Here is an 11,766-nt window from a genome sequence, read left to right on the forward strand (position 1 = left end):
TGGAACGAAAAAGCCCGTTTAGGCACGCGGGCCCTACCCATTTAGCCCGGGACCATGTTGGCTTAAGACCGCAGTGGGCCGGTTCCACTCATTTGGTCCGGAACCGCCTCAGCCCGGCCCGCCTAAGCCCAGGCTCGTTTGGCCCATTTAGGCCTGGGCCCCGACCACAATATAGCCTTAAGTGGAAGTCCTATTCTCTTTCTTGTATCTTCCACCTTAATATATATATTGTTGTATAAATCAGTTAAGTCAAAATTGCAAAACCATTTTGGATTTCCATTAGAAAAAAGGAAGGAAAGGAAATGGAGATGTTGGGACTTCTTAAAATAAGGGTGCAGAGAGGCATTAATCTGCCGCTCAAAGATACATTTCATAGTGATCCTTATGTTGTTGTCACTATGGATGAACAGGTATAGATGTTATTTCTTGTAATTTATGTGCCTTTTGAAATGTTATGTATAGGTTGTGAATACTGATGTTCTGCAATTGTCTTACAGAGAGTGAAGACTAGTTGTAAGAAGAACAACTGCAACCCTGTCTGGAATGATGAATTAACCCTTGCACTGAAATATCCAAATGTTCCAGTTGTTTTGGTGAGTATTCTCTTTCATTTTTCATTGTATCTAAAGTTCATGCAAACATGATTAGGTATATTATGATGATTACTGGAAGTAGATTTTTTTCATTGTACCTTTTTTTGTTTTGATTCTCCGGTAACATTTTTCTAGAGACATTATTTCACAATTTAGCGGAGGCTGTCTATATTATACTCCTTGGAGTGCGGTCCTTCTCAGATCATGCGTGAACGCGAGATGCCTTGTACATTGATTGCTTTTTTTTACATTATTTTACAGCTATAATTTATTTCGTGCAGTTCCATTATAGTGAAAGCTAACCTGGCTTCCATATCTTCGAAGTCAAAGTCAATATTGTATTAGTTTTTATGGATTTTGACATATATGTATTAAGAACAATGGTATGTTATTCGGTATCATACGTATTAAGAATAGTTGTATATTATTGGATAATAGTGGGTATATTATTGTTGATGTTGTTGTTCGGTATCATAATAGGTTTGTCCTAAAGTAGAAGTGGTATGTTAAAGTTCAAAGTTAGCACTTAGGATTCACACCATCAGTAAATTTTAACTTGTGATTGCAAGTTAGTATATGATTTTTAGCAGGTTTTAAATTAATGCGTATCATAGAGATTTTACCTGTAGTTACCTTATATATGATTAATATTTTTTACACCGTTAGTGCACAGAAGTAAACTTTAAAATTAAATAGGCCTAAGACTCCTATAGAGTATGTGGCTTCTTCTTTTTTGTAAATATTCTGATGTAATTTATAATTTGATGGTGGTGGTATTTCAGACTGTGTATGACAAAGATACATTCACTAGAGATGACAAAATTGGGGAAGCAAAGATAGACATCAAACCATATCTGGAAGCTTTGAATATAAGCAATCAATGCCTTCCGAATGGCGTCGAAGTTGACAGAGTTCAGCCAAGCAGAGACAATTGCCTGACTAAGGAAAGCTGCATTATATGGGAAAATGGTAAAATGATACAAGACATGACCCTTATGCTGCAAAATGTGGAATGTGGTGAAGTGGAAGTGCAAATTGAGGTGATCCCTAAAAGGATTTCTGAGGATACATTCTTCCCATAATCTTGCTTCGTAGAAGGTTATATATAAGTCTTGGAATGAGCCTTTTATTAGGTCATTCTAATTGATAAATGTGCAAATCATAGTTGGGATTTGCTAGGCTTTATGTAATATAATATACAGGGCCATCCTAGTTTTGTTGTAATAAAATTACTTTGTTGGATGATGGAATTTAATGTAATCCTAATTTTATGTAATTTCAACTGTAATTAGGCCATCCTAGTTTTGTTGTAATAAAGATGGTTGCTTCTGAAAGTGAATAGTAATTGTACCCAGAGGAGTCGTTTGGTATAATGGTGGGATATCCTAGGATATTTCATGGGGTGGGATATTCTGTGGGATTAGTTATCCCAGATTTTATATGGGATAACTAATTTCACAGTTAGTGTGAAAATTGTCTTGGGATTAGATAATATTCTAAACCTGACATGAGATAAAGTTAATCATAAATTCTATTGTGGGATTTATTCTTATTTCATGCACCAAACGACCTCTGAAATTAACTCTAAGGATTGATTCCCTAGAGCTTACGAAGAGGCCATTCCCCCAATGATCTATCAGAATTCGTATGGCCACTTTTATGGTAGTAAGTTTTCTCCCTTTCCTAAACCTCTATGTTCTGTTCAAACTTAGTTCCTGATCTTATGTGTAATATTAGCCAACCTAGAAACAATGATATGATGCTCCCGATGCATCATCCTCTATGTAGTACCTCGTTTATTAGTTAAATGCATATTTATCTTTCGTACCAAAAAAAAAAATCTTGCAGGTTCAAAATATACAAAGAACAAGATAATAAGTATTCAATGATCGTCAAAGGATATAGTGTGATAGATGAGAATCTCTCGACTCTTAATTTAGAGAATTGAAAATTTCTGGTAACGCTTCTGCTTTAATAGCCCTATGTAAATTCAAATTAATCATATTAATAAGTTCTTTGTATCAAATATTTAAACCAAAAAAAGTATTAAATGGAATACTAATGTTAGCGTTTAGGCTTGATTCGTGGAGTATCGCACAAGGCCTTCCAGGATTTTTTTTGAAGTTGGAAAGCAATTTTTTTGTTTTATGTTGGAAAGCAATTATTTAAAGTTGAAAATCGAAAAGAAAATTGGTAGTGTTTGTTTGGAAAGTTGTAGGTTTTTACATAAAAAAGAAAATTATGGGTGTTGAGAATTTGTGGGAAAATTTTGAAGATTTGGAGAGAGATCTACAGAATGGTCGATCATAAGTTCACATCTTGTGAGACCAAAATATGTTGTGCACATCACACAAAAGAAGATGGAAGTCTTAAGGTAGAGGCTACTTGTGAATATATCCGGACGTTGATGAGTTCTTTTGAAGATATTAATATTGTATATATTCTTAAACGATGAAATAACTAGTTCATAATTAGCTACATTTTCTATTTTGCTTTTACATAGGGTCACTTGAGATTTTGTGTCCTCGGACTTTTTGAGATATGCAGTAATATAATAAAAATTTCACGAGGAAAAGACTTAAACTACATGTTCAAGATCCAACTTCAATTCAAAAATTAAACGCAAATTTTTTTTTTCCCGACAAATTTTGCTACAAAAAACTCAATTTTTTTTTTTTTTTTTGCAAGTGAAATTCGAATCTCAAACAATTCAATCCTCACGCCTAAAATTTACTTGCAAACTATCAAATAGAGCAAATACTATAATCATTTTCCCTCCATTTTTCATTCACCTTCTTTTAAGCTAAAATAAGCTTAAAAACCCAACATATTTTTTATACAAACCACAAAAGTAACTCTTCTAACACACAATTTTAACTCTTCTTAAATTATCTGTCTTTCACAATTGAGGTGGAGGGTTCAAACCTTTACGGTAGCACAATATATTTTTTCTTTTTTCTTTTTTTTTTTCCTCTTTCGATCCCTAATTTAAAAACAAAAACTCCCTTGGAACCATATATACACTAAACTTATAGACAATTCAGTGTTTTGCTCGACAGAAGCTTCCCCCACAGTAATAAGTACTCCCTCCCTTTCAATTTATGTAAACTCATTTGGCTGGGCACGAAGTTTAAGAAAAAAGAGAAGACTTTTGAACTTGTGGTATAAAATGAGACACATATATTTTGTGTGACTATAAATCATTGTATAAAAGTAAATGTTTCCAAATAAGGAAAGAGGTCATTTTTTTTGGCACGGACCAAAAAGAAAATAGGTTCACATAAATTGAAAGAGAGAGTATATGTTTCATGAGTACATCCCTTTCTATTTTCTCCTTTCCAGATTCCCTATGCATACATAGTGGATTTTTTTAAAAAAATAATCAGAAAAAAAAAAAGAGAGAAGAAAAGCACAGACATTGGTTTCAGAAAGCCAAAAAAAAAAGTGATAGGAATACTACTCCATTTATTTATTTTTAATTGTCCACTTTTAACTTTGTACTCCCTTTAAAAAAAATAAACTTTATATTTTACGATTTAGCCTTAATATTGATAGCATTTCAAAAAGTATTGAAAAATGAGTAACTAATAATAAGGGTAAAAGAGAAAAAAATAATTGTCTTTTTCTTGATTTGTTAAAATGAACAAATAAAAATAAAAATATATTTTTAATATAGTCGACAAGTAAAAATAAACGGAAAGAGTAGTATTGAATTCAAAGTCCAAGAGTCATCATTCAGCTAGCACACTGCATAGTTATTCTCTATCCAATTTACATACTTTCATGTTTTTTACCTTGGAATTAATATGATAAAATATTACATCCACAGTAATCAGTATCAACACAAATTCACAAACTGTTGTTCAATCCACAACAAAATCAGAAGTTACATATTCACTCATTTTTATGTTTATTTTTTCTACATATAGCAGACATTTTCAAGCACACCCATTAATCACAACACACGTTATTATTAGACTTCATAAGAAAGAAGAAAAAAAAGGTAGCCCAGTGCACTAAGATCCCGCTATACGCGAGGTCCGAGAAAGGATCAAGCCACAAGGGTCTATTATACACAACCTTACATTGCATTTCTGCAAGAGGCTGTTTCCACGGCTCTACTTCATAAGACAGCAGCTTAATTCCAAGCATATGGGATTTATGTATCACACTTAAGATGGTGAGTTTCAATATCTTTGGTAACACTGAGGCAGAATTCCATTAAAGTGTGTGGATCTGGGACTTTTGAATTCTTCTTTTCATATTCCAATATCCAAGTAACTAAGTTGTTTTCACCCGTGGTCTCAACATGAACTGTGAGATAAAATGAATTGTATGTCTCCAACAAATCCCCTCCAATCACTTTGAATTTAACCAACTTCTTTTCCTCATCTATGGCTTCAATTATCTCCTTTGCAACCTTCTCTTTCCCATCTACAGACAAAAATAATCAAAAAAAAAACTTTAATTACCAAATCCAACTAACCAAATATTTTTCTTTTATTTGTCATATCTAACCAACCAAACCCAATAATTTTATCCTTTATTATGTTTTCATAATTTTTTATAGGTTAATTTGGACTATTAGTCCAAGCTTAGATGGTAACTTGTACTATGCCCAAATACAGCAGCCAATGAACCCCCACCCACCACCCCACCCTCAAACCCCCAACCGCACCCTTAGAACCCCCTCAACCTTGCCCATCCTTCCACCCTCAACCACCCCCCCACCCCGTGACCACCCACCCTCAACCCCCCAACCGCACTCCTAGCACCCCCTCAACCTCGCCCATTCCTCCACCCTCAACCACCCCCACCATCCAACCCCAACGCTTGCTCCCTGTCCCATAGTGTTTACCTAATTTCTACTATATTTGAAAAAAAAATATTTTTTTATTCACTAATTAAACATTAAAAAAAAATTAACCTAAATTCTACTATATTTGAAAAAAATAATTTTTTTTATTCACTAATTAAACACTAAAAAAAAATTAAAAAAGATTTCGCTCATCAAGCAAACATGAAAAAAATAAGTGATAAAACTATTAATTTTTTAGAAAAATATTTTCCTTTGTACCAAACACAGTTACCTCTACATATAAGGTGTAGGGAACTGGTAACAATTAAGTAGAATGTTAACTTACCATGTACGTAGTTCCAAAAGATTACAGAGCCAACAGTTCCCCATTCACCTTCATGAATATCAACATTCTGAATCTTATCAGAGCACATAGTAGAGATATGGTGTGGTCTATACCTAAATATTTCATGAAACACATCTCCATCAGACTTAATTTCAATCTGAGACTCTAACTTCCCTGTTAAGTGATGAGTTTCAATATCTTTAGTAACATTAAGACAGAATTCCATTAATGTATGTGGATCTGGTATATCTGGATTCAACTTCTCATAGTCCAAGATCCAAGTAACCAAGTTGTCTTCACCCTTTGTTTCAACATGAACAGTGAGGTACAATGATTTGTAAAAGTCCAGTAAATCTCCCCCTATCACCTTGAATTTAACCAGCTTCTTTTCTTCATCTATTTCTTCAATTATCTCCTTTGCGACCTTCTCCTTTCCATCTGTAATATACAAAAATAAAGCTCAGTTAGTCTTAGAATTAACCTAATAATCGTCAACCCAACCGCTATGCATAATCCAAATATAGTATGTATATAACTGTATATAAGTATATAATCTATGTATATATCGGTTAGAAAAGTAAACAATGAATCAACCGTCTAATTGTGATCCTCTTTAAATACATGTATAATCCAATTATGTGACAGATTTAGAATTTAGGTACTGTACGTTATGAGTTGAAAGAGTGGGTTCTGAAATATACATTTAAATCTATCTATGACATAAATATGTGATCGTCAATCCCAGAAGCACTAGATACTGGCTAACCGGATCACCGGATGTAGCAATGCTGCATTTAATTCATCTGAATCCAGTACTTTCAACGCAAAATATAAACTTATATGTAAAAATTCATTTAAATTTCAATAAGAGTTGAACCAATAAAGTTTAAATCATGGGTCCGTCTCTGCCCATAGAGCTTAATTCGAGTTTAATTCCTAGATGCGCCTCCAGGCACTACGACCGGTTGTTGAATTTGTTGCTCATCTTTAACGTGTAAAAAGTAAAAGAAAACAGGAACTTACATTATAACAATCAGTGAATTAAACGTGCATAATATTTTATTAGGAGAGTAGTGATTGCTAACCGTGAGTGAAGTTCCAAAAAATCACAGAACCAACAGTTCCCCAGTCACCTTCATGAATGTCAACATTTTGGATTTTATCAGGAGACATGGTAGAGATATGGTGTGGTCTATACCTAAAGATCTCATGAAATACATCACCACAGGACTTGATGTTTATCTCAGAAACCAACTTTCCTTCAAGACTCATCTCTCTTCTCTCTCTCGGATTGATATGTTACAATGTTATATTAAGTGGTGTGGTTTATCATTGTATATATGAGTGGCTTTTATAGTTAGGAAATGTATGTCTAGATTATTTGTATTTTTTTTCCTTAGACAAAAAGTGGCTCTTCGTTTACTGGCTTGTTTGGTCCATCTTTCAAAATTTGTTTATTTAGAAAAGTTTGAATTTTTTTTTTTTTAAAGTAATAATTTTTATTTGACTAATCAATTTTAAGAATATTTTAATCAAAAATAGAGCAGCAATATATTTTGACCAAAGTTTCAAGAGTACTTTAATTGGGAGAATCAATATACATAATTTCATATGTTTTAATATTAACTTACTCATATTTTTATCGCTTTTATGTTGTATTATATTGATTATTCCTAATATTATTCAATTATGATCATTATGCTAATTAATTGATTTTTGGTGAAATAGGACAACTATGAATTGAAATGGAAAAATTTGCTCAAGGTTGGGAGAGCTAATATTATCATGTGCACTATGGCGTTGAATTGTGACAAATAAAATGTGGGAAGAAGAAAACTTTGGTTAAAAATATTTTAAAAATTGATTTTGGATGAGGAATCAGACTTTTCTTTTATTGCTTCTTTCACTGGCATGAGCCACCTCTTCTTCTTTTTTTGGAGAGTGGGCACGCTAGTCTCAGGATTGGTTCTTCGTTTTTTTACCTTTTGTGAAATATAACATTTGGCACGCTTGTTTTTAGCTTGTAGTTTCACACTTGCTTTTACCTTATCTTACATATTAGTAATATTAGTAAACGGTGAATGGGGGCGTGTGCATAAATATTCCAACTTGGTATATACACACAAAAGACATGCAAAAATTAAGGAAAGAAAGAGAAGATTAGTAGGGACAATTGCATGTGAAGGAGCAAAAGCAGTTGGCAGCAAATTGTTGAAGCAGCGAAGTACAAAGCAGGCGACGCGAGATTGTTTCCCCGCGTTTGAGCTCGCGACGTGCAGCCTAAGGCGAAGTTCGTGGCGCGTTTCGCGTGCTGACATATGATATTCGGATTTCGAGGCTTTTTTTTTGTTTTGTTTTTTTAAGAGATTAGAGTGGATTGTGTATAGGTCAAAATTTGGTAACCACAATATCGGATTAACAAGGCAAATGACAAGGTCGACCACGACACAACGACTGAAGGTCATCCTCATAAAGGTCGATGCTAGAAGCGGGCAGCTAAGATAGGGTAGTAACGGTAACTTAAGTTAAAAAATGGACATAAAGAATATTCGTTCGTATATTCTCTATGCTGTACTTTGTAGGATTTTTTGGGAATGTCCCTTATAAATAGGAGGAGAAAAAGAACAAAAAGAGATCTGCCTGTTTGAGAACTAAGAGATAATGTAAAGTTGAGAAAAGAATACGCTAAAGAATTGTCTTATTCATCTTGTTCAAGCACATATTATTCAACATTTATTCATAAATCTCAAGATCTCAATCACATATTGACTGCTTACTTTACCACGTCATCAGAGAAAGGAAGTACCCAGTCATACAATCATTGGGTGCCAATTCTTTCACACTACAACCTTTGTCATTTCTTGCATTTATTACACATTCATGATATTGTATGTTTTGTCAATCATTGGCATATTGAGCTCACTATTTAATGCTCCTGAATTCTACTCGGTTATACAATGATCTCGTTCTATTTGGTCTAGAATTCATTAAGTTTAACTGAGATTCACCTCGTTAACTAATTATTAATTGGTTTAGCAATTACTGGCTCAAACAATTTGGCGCCGTCTGTGGGAGGTTTTAGTTAAAACTATAGTCCTTTCTAGATCATAAGAAAAACCCATCTCTTCTACGTTTGCACAAACTAATGATGGCAGGAAAAGGAGATGCGAGACTGAAAGCAATAGCAGATGTCACTACCAACATCTTGAACACCATCAATGAAGACAATGAGAACGGGTTGCCAAATGCTACGCCCAGGCGGAGTGCTTCACCTCCCCCTCGTGAAAGCATAACAACTTCACGTGAAAGGGGAGCCTCCACGTCAACAGCCGAGGAAGCACCACCAGCTGTGAAAAAACTACTAGAAGAGTGGTTGACAAACACTCTAAACAACATACTCGACAAATCCGTCCAAAGGGAGAACAGAAACAATGCACAAGTAGACATCACAACAACCACTGGCGAACAGCCCGTTGTTGATACCCAATTTTTCCATGTATATTTTTCATATATACAAAATACTTTCAAAATAACATATGTACACATATATAAGCTTGCCCAAATGTTTTAGTATTTCTCCCAATTTTTAATATATTTTTAAAAACCAATTTATTATCCATTTAGCAGTACAAAATCAATAATTACTCCCAAAATCATCAATTTTGGTTAATAATTTATTTTATTCCCATATTTATACCAAAATATTGTTAATGTAATTTTTATATATTTTTACAAATTTATTTGGTATTTTTAAAGCTAAATTGCATATAATTGCAATTCTAGCCTACTTTAAAATTTAATAGCATTTTTTATAATCATAAAAGTGGTTAAAGTATTTTTAAATTAATATTTATATGTTATTAACTAATCCAGTGCTTTTAATTTGTTTTCAAAATCATTTTTACTATTTTTTGTAAAATAAAAGGGAAAAACTGGCTATTTAATATATAACCCCAATTTGTTTCAATTATAGCCAAAATTGACCCAATCTTGACCCCAATTGGACCGGTCCAATTTCAATTTTAACCCGACCCCGACCCAACCAATTAACCTGCCCGGTCCTTCTTTCAATCTAGGTCGTTGATCATTTTGATCAACGGCCATGATCGCCCCTTGCCTTTTAATTCCCCAACCCTAACCTAATCCCCTCATTTCAATCAGTTGGCCGCCTTTGAATACTCTCCCTCTCTCAAACTCTCTTGAAGGTTCCTGGAACCATAGCCTCTCTCATCCTCTCCGACCACAACCTCATTGGAATCCATGGCTTCTCAGGCCATGGATAGTCTGTACTCACCTCCCTCCACCCTCAAACGTTTGGGGTTCGAAGTTTTGAGGTCTGACCTCAATGGTGTCCGTTCAGATCCTCTCAAATCCATGATTTTGAGACCTTTCCGGCCTTGCTCCGGCACATCCAAAGCATTTCGAGCCTGGTTCTAACCTTTCCGACTCAAGATCGGACTTTTCCAAGCCTTTCTCATTCTAGGGTTTCTTTGAAACCCCAGCTACTCGAGGTTCTCTCTGATTATTTTTTAAAAATCTATGCTATGTCTGTGCTCTACTGAGTTCTTAAATGTTTTCCCTAATTTTCTTTCAAAAATTACTTCTCTTCGATTTAGGGTTTTTGAAAAAATTTCAAAATGTCTTTCTGATTCTTCCTTTTCTTTTCTTTATGTGTATTTGTCTACACTATGTTCATATGTTTCTTTTCTACCACGCATGTTTTTTTCTTCTGCTTTCTTTCTACTATACATGATTCTTTCGTGCTTTGTGTTCTACTGTGCTTGTACACCATGCTCACATGTTCATCTCGTTGTGTTTTCCTATATGTTCTTTTGCTATCTTTTTCCAGTATTTTGTGTTCTTCTACTGTATGCATCTCCTATTGAGTCCTTAAGTTTTTGTTTGCTTTTACTGAACCTTGTTTGAGTTCTCTCTCCACACGTTCCCTCTACTGTTTTCCTAAGTTTATACTACCTCTTTTCTCTTTTAAACTTGTTTAGGTCACAAGCCTTTCTTAAAATGTGTTCTCTATGCTTCAAATCAGTTCTTCATTCTATTTGCCTTGAACCTGCTATTTTATCTGTTTAATTTCACATGAATCCCTGAAAGAAGACCTCTGAGCATGTTTCCGTTATTTGTCTTCTTTTCTCTGTATCTGACTCAAGTTGAAAACCCTAGGGTTTGGGGTTTTTGGCGAGTTTCGATCTTGTGTTTGAGACTACGGTTCTATTTGGAACTCTAGGTTTCTCAGACTCATTTTGAGTCTTTGTACTGAACTCGAACTTCTTTGACTCTGAACTATTCTATGCTAAGCTTTTCTAATTAGTTTGACAACTCTTTCTTGATTCACATTTCTGTGCACTTTATTTATGATGAATTCTTCCTTCAAAAAAGGGTTTTACCAATTTGTGATTGATTCAGAAATTCTTTTAATAAGGATCGATTGATTGTTACTGATTTTTCTTTAATTAAACTTTTCTTCACCTTTTTGGTTGGATTCATTCATACCAAAACACAATTTCTGATTTTTTTTACTCGTTGTTGATTGATTGCCTTTCCTTATTTGCATAAACTGTGTTGCTATCAAACTCTTTCCTTAAATAACTTCTGTGTATTTACCCTTCTTGTACTACTTTGAAAAATATTTTGATCAAACTCTTTCCTTAATTATCTTGCCCGTTTGAAATCAGAATCCCTTAATTGAAGGGAGACCTTTTGTGATTGATTTCGAAATTATTTTCTTACATTTTCTTACTTGCTTTCTACACTATAAAGGGCACGACCCTTCTGCACTTTTACACACTTCTAATTAAAATACTCTTTAAGACCTTGAGTTCAACACTTATTGAACACTTTCAATTTCAATACTCCTACATTCATTCAACACTCTACTCTCTTCTAAAATCTTCTGGCTGTGTGTTTGCAATTTGGCTTTACTACTGCTCTTCTCTTCTTATTTCCCTGAGACTAGTATGTTCTAATTTAATTTTCGGCTTCATCCCTATGTGTTTGCTTTATAGTTTCAACAA

General features: G+C 34.0%; 2 protein-coding genes across 2 annotated transcripts; one reads left to right on the top strand and one right to left on the bottom strand.

The window, feature by feature from the left end:
- The first annotated feature begins 245 nt into the window (after window positions 1–245).
- On the top strand, window positions 246–1,869 carry LOC104249050 (protein C2-DOMAIN ABA-RELATED 7-like). Its single transcript, XM_009805420.2, has 3 exons — window positions 246–410; window positions 498–593; window positions 1,376–1,869. The coding sequence occupies exons 1-3, from the start codon at window positions 303–305 to the stop codon at window positions 1,673–1,675; spliced, it is 504 nt and encodes a 167-aa protein (XP_009803722.1). The 5' UTR covers window positions 246–302; the 3' UTR covers window positions 1,676–1,869.
- A 2,572-nt stretch (window positions 1,870–4,441) lies between these two features.
- Window positions 4,442–7,063, bottom strand: LOC104249051 (MLP-like protein 34). The gene is made up of 3 exons (XM_009805421.2): window positions 6,823–7,063; window positions 5,738–6,175; window positions 4,442–5,027 (listed from the first exon to the last, which is right to left on the bottom strand). Exons 1-3 carry the CDS (start codon window positions 7,007–7,009, stop codon window positions 4,753–4,755), a joined length of 900 nt encoding a protein of 299 aa, XP_009803723.1. The 5' UTR covers window positions 7,010–7,063; the 3' UTR covers window positions 4,442–4,752.
- Between the last annotated feature and the right edge of the window lie 4,703 nt (window positions 7,064–11,766).

The sequence above is a fragment of the Nicotiana sylvestris genome, chromosome 4, assembly GCF_000393655.2.
Source record: "Nicotiana sylvestris chromosome 4, ASM39365v2, whole genome shotgun sequence".
NCBI lineage: Eukaryota > Viridiplantae > Streptophyta > Magnoliopsida > Solanales > Solanaceae > Nicotiana > Nicotiana sylvestris.

Bases quoted from the DNA above. Each gene is read 5' to 3' on its own strand.
- LOC104249050 (XM_009805420.2), top strand. From the start codon at position 303: ATGGAGATGTTGGGACTTCTTAAAATAAGGGTGCAGAGAGGCATTAAT. The intron at 411-497 runs GTATAGATGTTA...ATTGTCTTACAG, and splicing joins TTGTCACTATGGATGAACAG to AGAGTGAAGACTAGTTGTAA. The intron at 594-1,375 runs GTGAGTATTCTC...GTGGTATTTCAG, and splicing joins CAAATGTTCCAGTTGTTTTG to ACTGTGTATGACAAAGATAC.
- LOC104249051 (XM_009805421.2), bottom strand. From the start codon at position 7,009: ATGAGTCTTGAAGGAAAGTTGGTTTCTGAGATAAACATCAAGTCCTGT. The intron at 6,176-6,822 runs GTTAGCAATCAC...TGTATATTACAG, and splicing joins TTTTTGGAACTTCACTCACG to ATGGAAAGGAGAAGGTCGCA. The intron at 5,028-5,737 runs GTAAGTTAACAT...TTTTGTCTGTAG, and splicing joins CTTTTGGAACTACGTACATG to ATGGGAAAGAGAAGGTTGCA.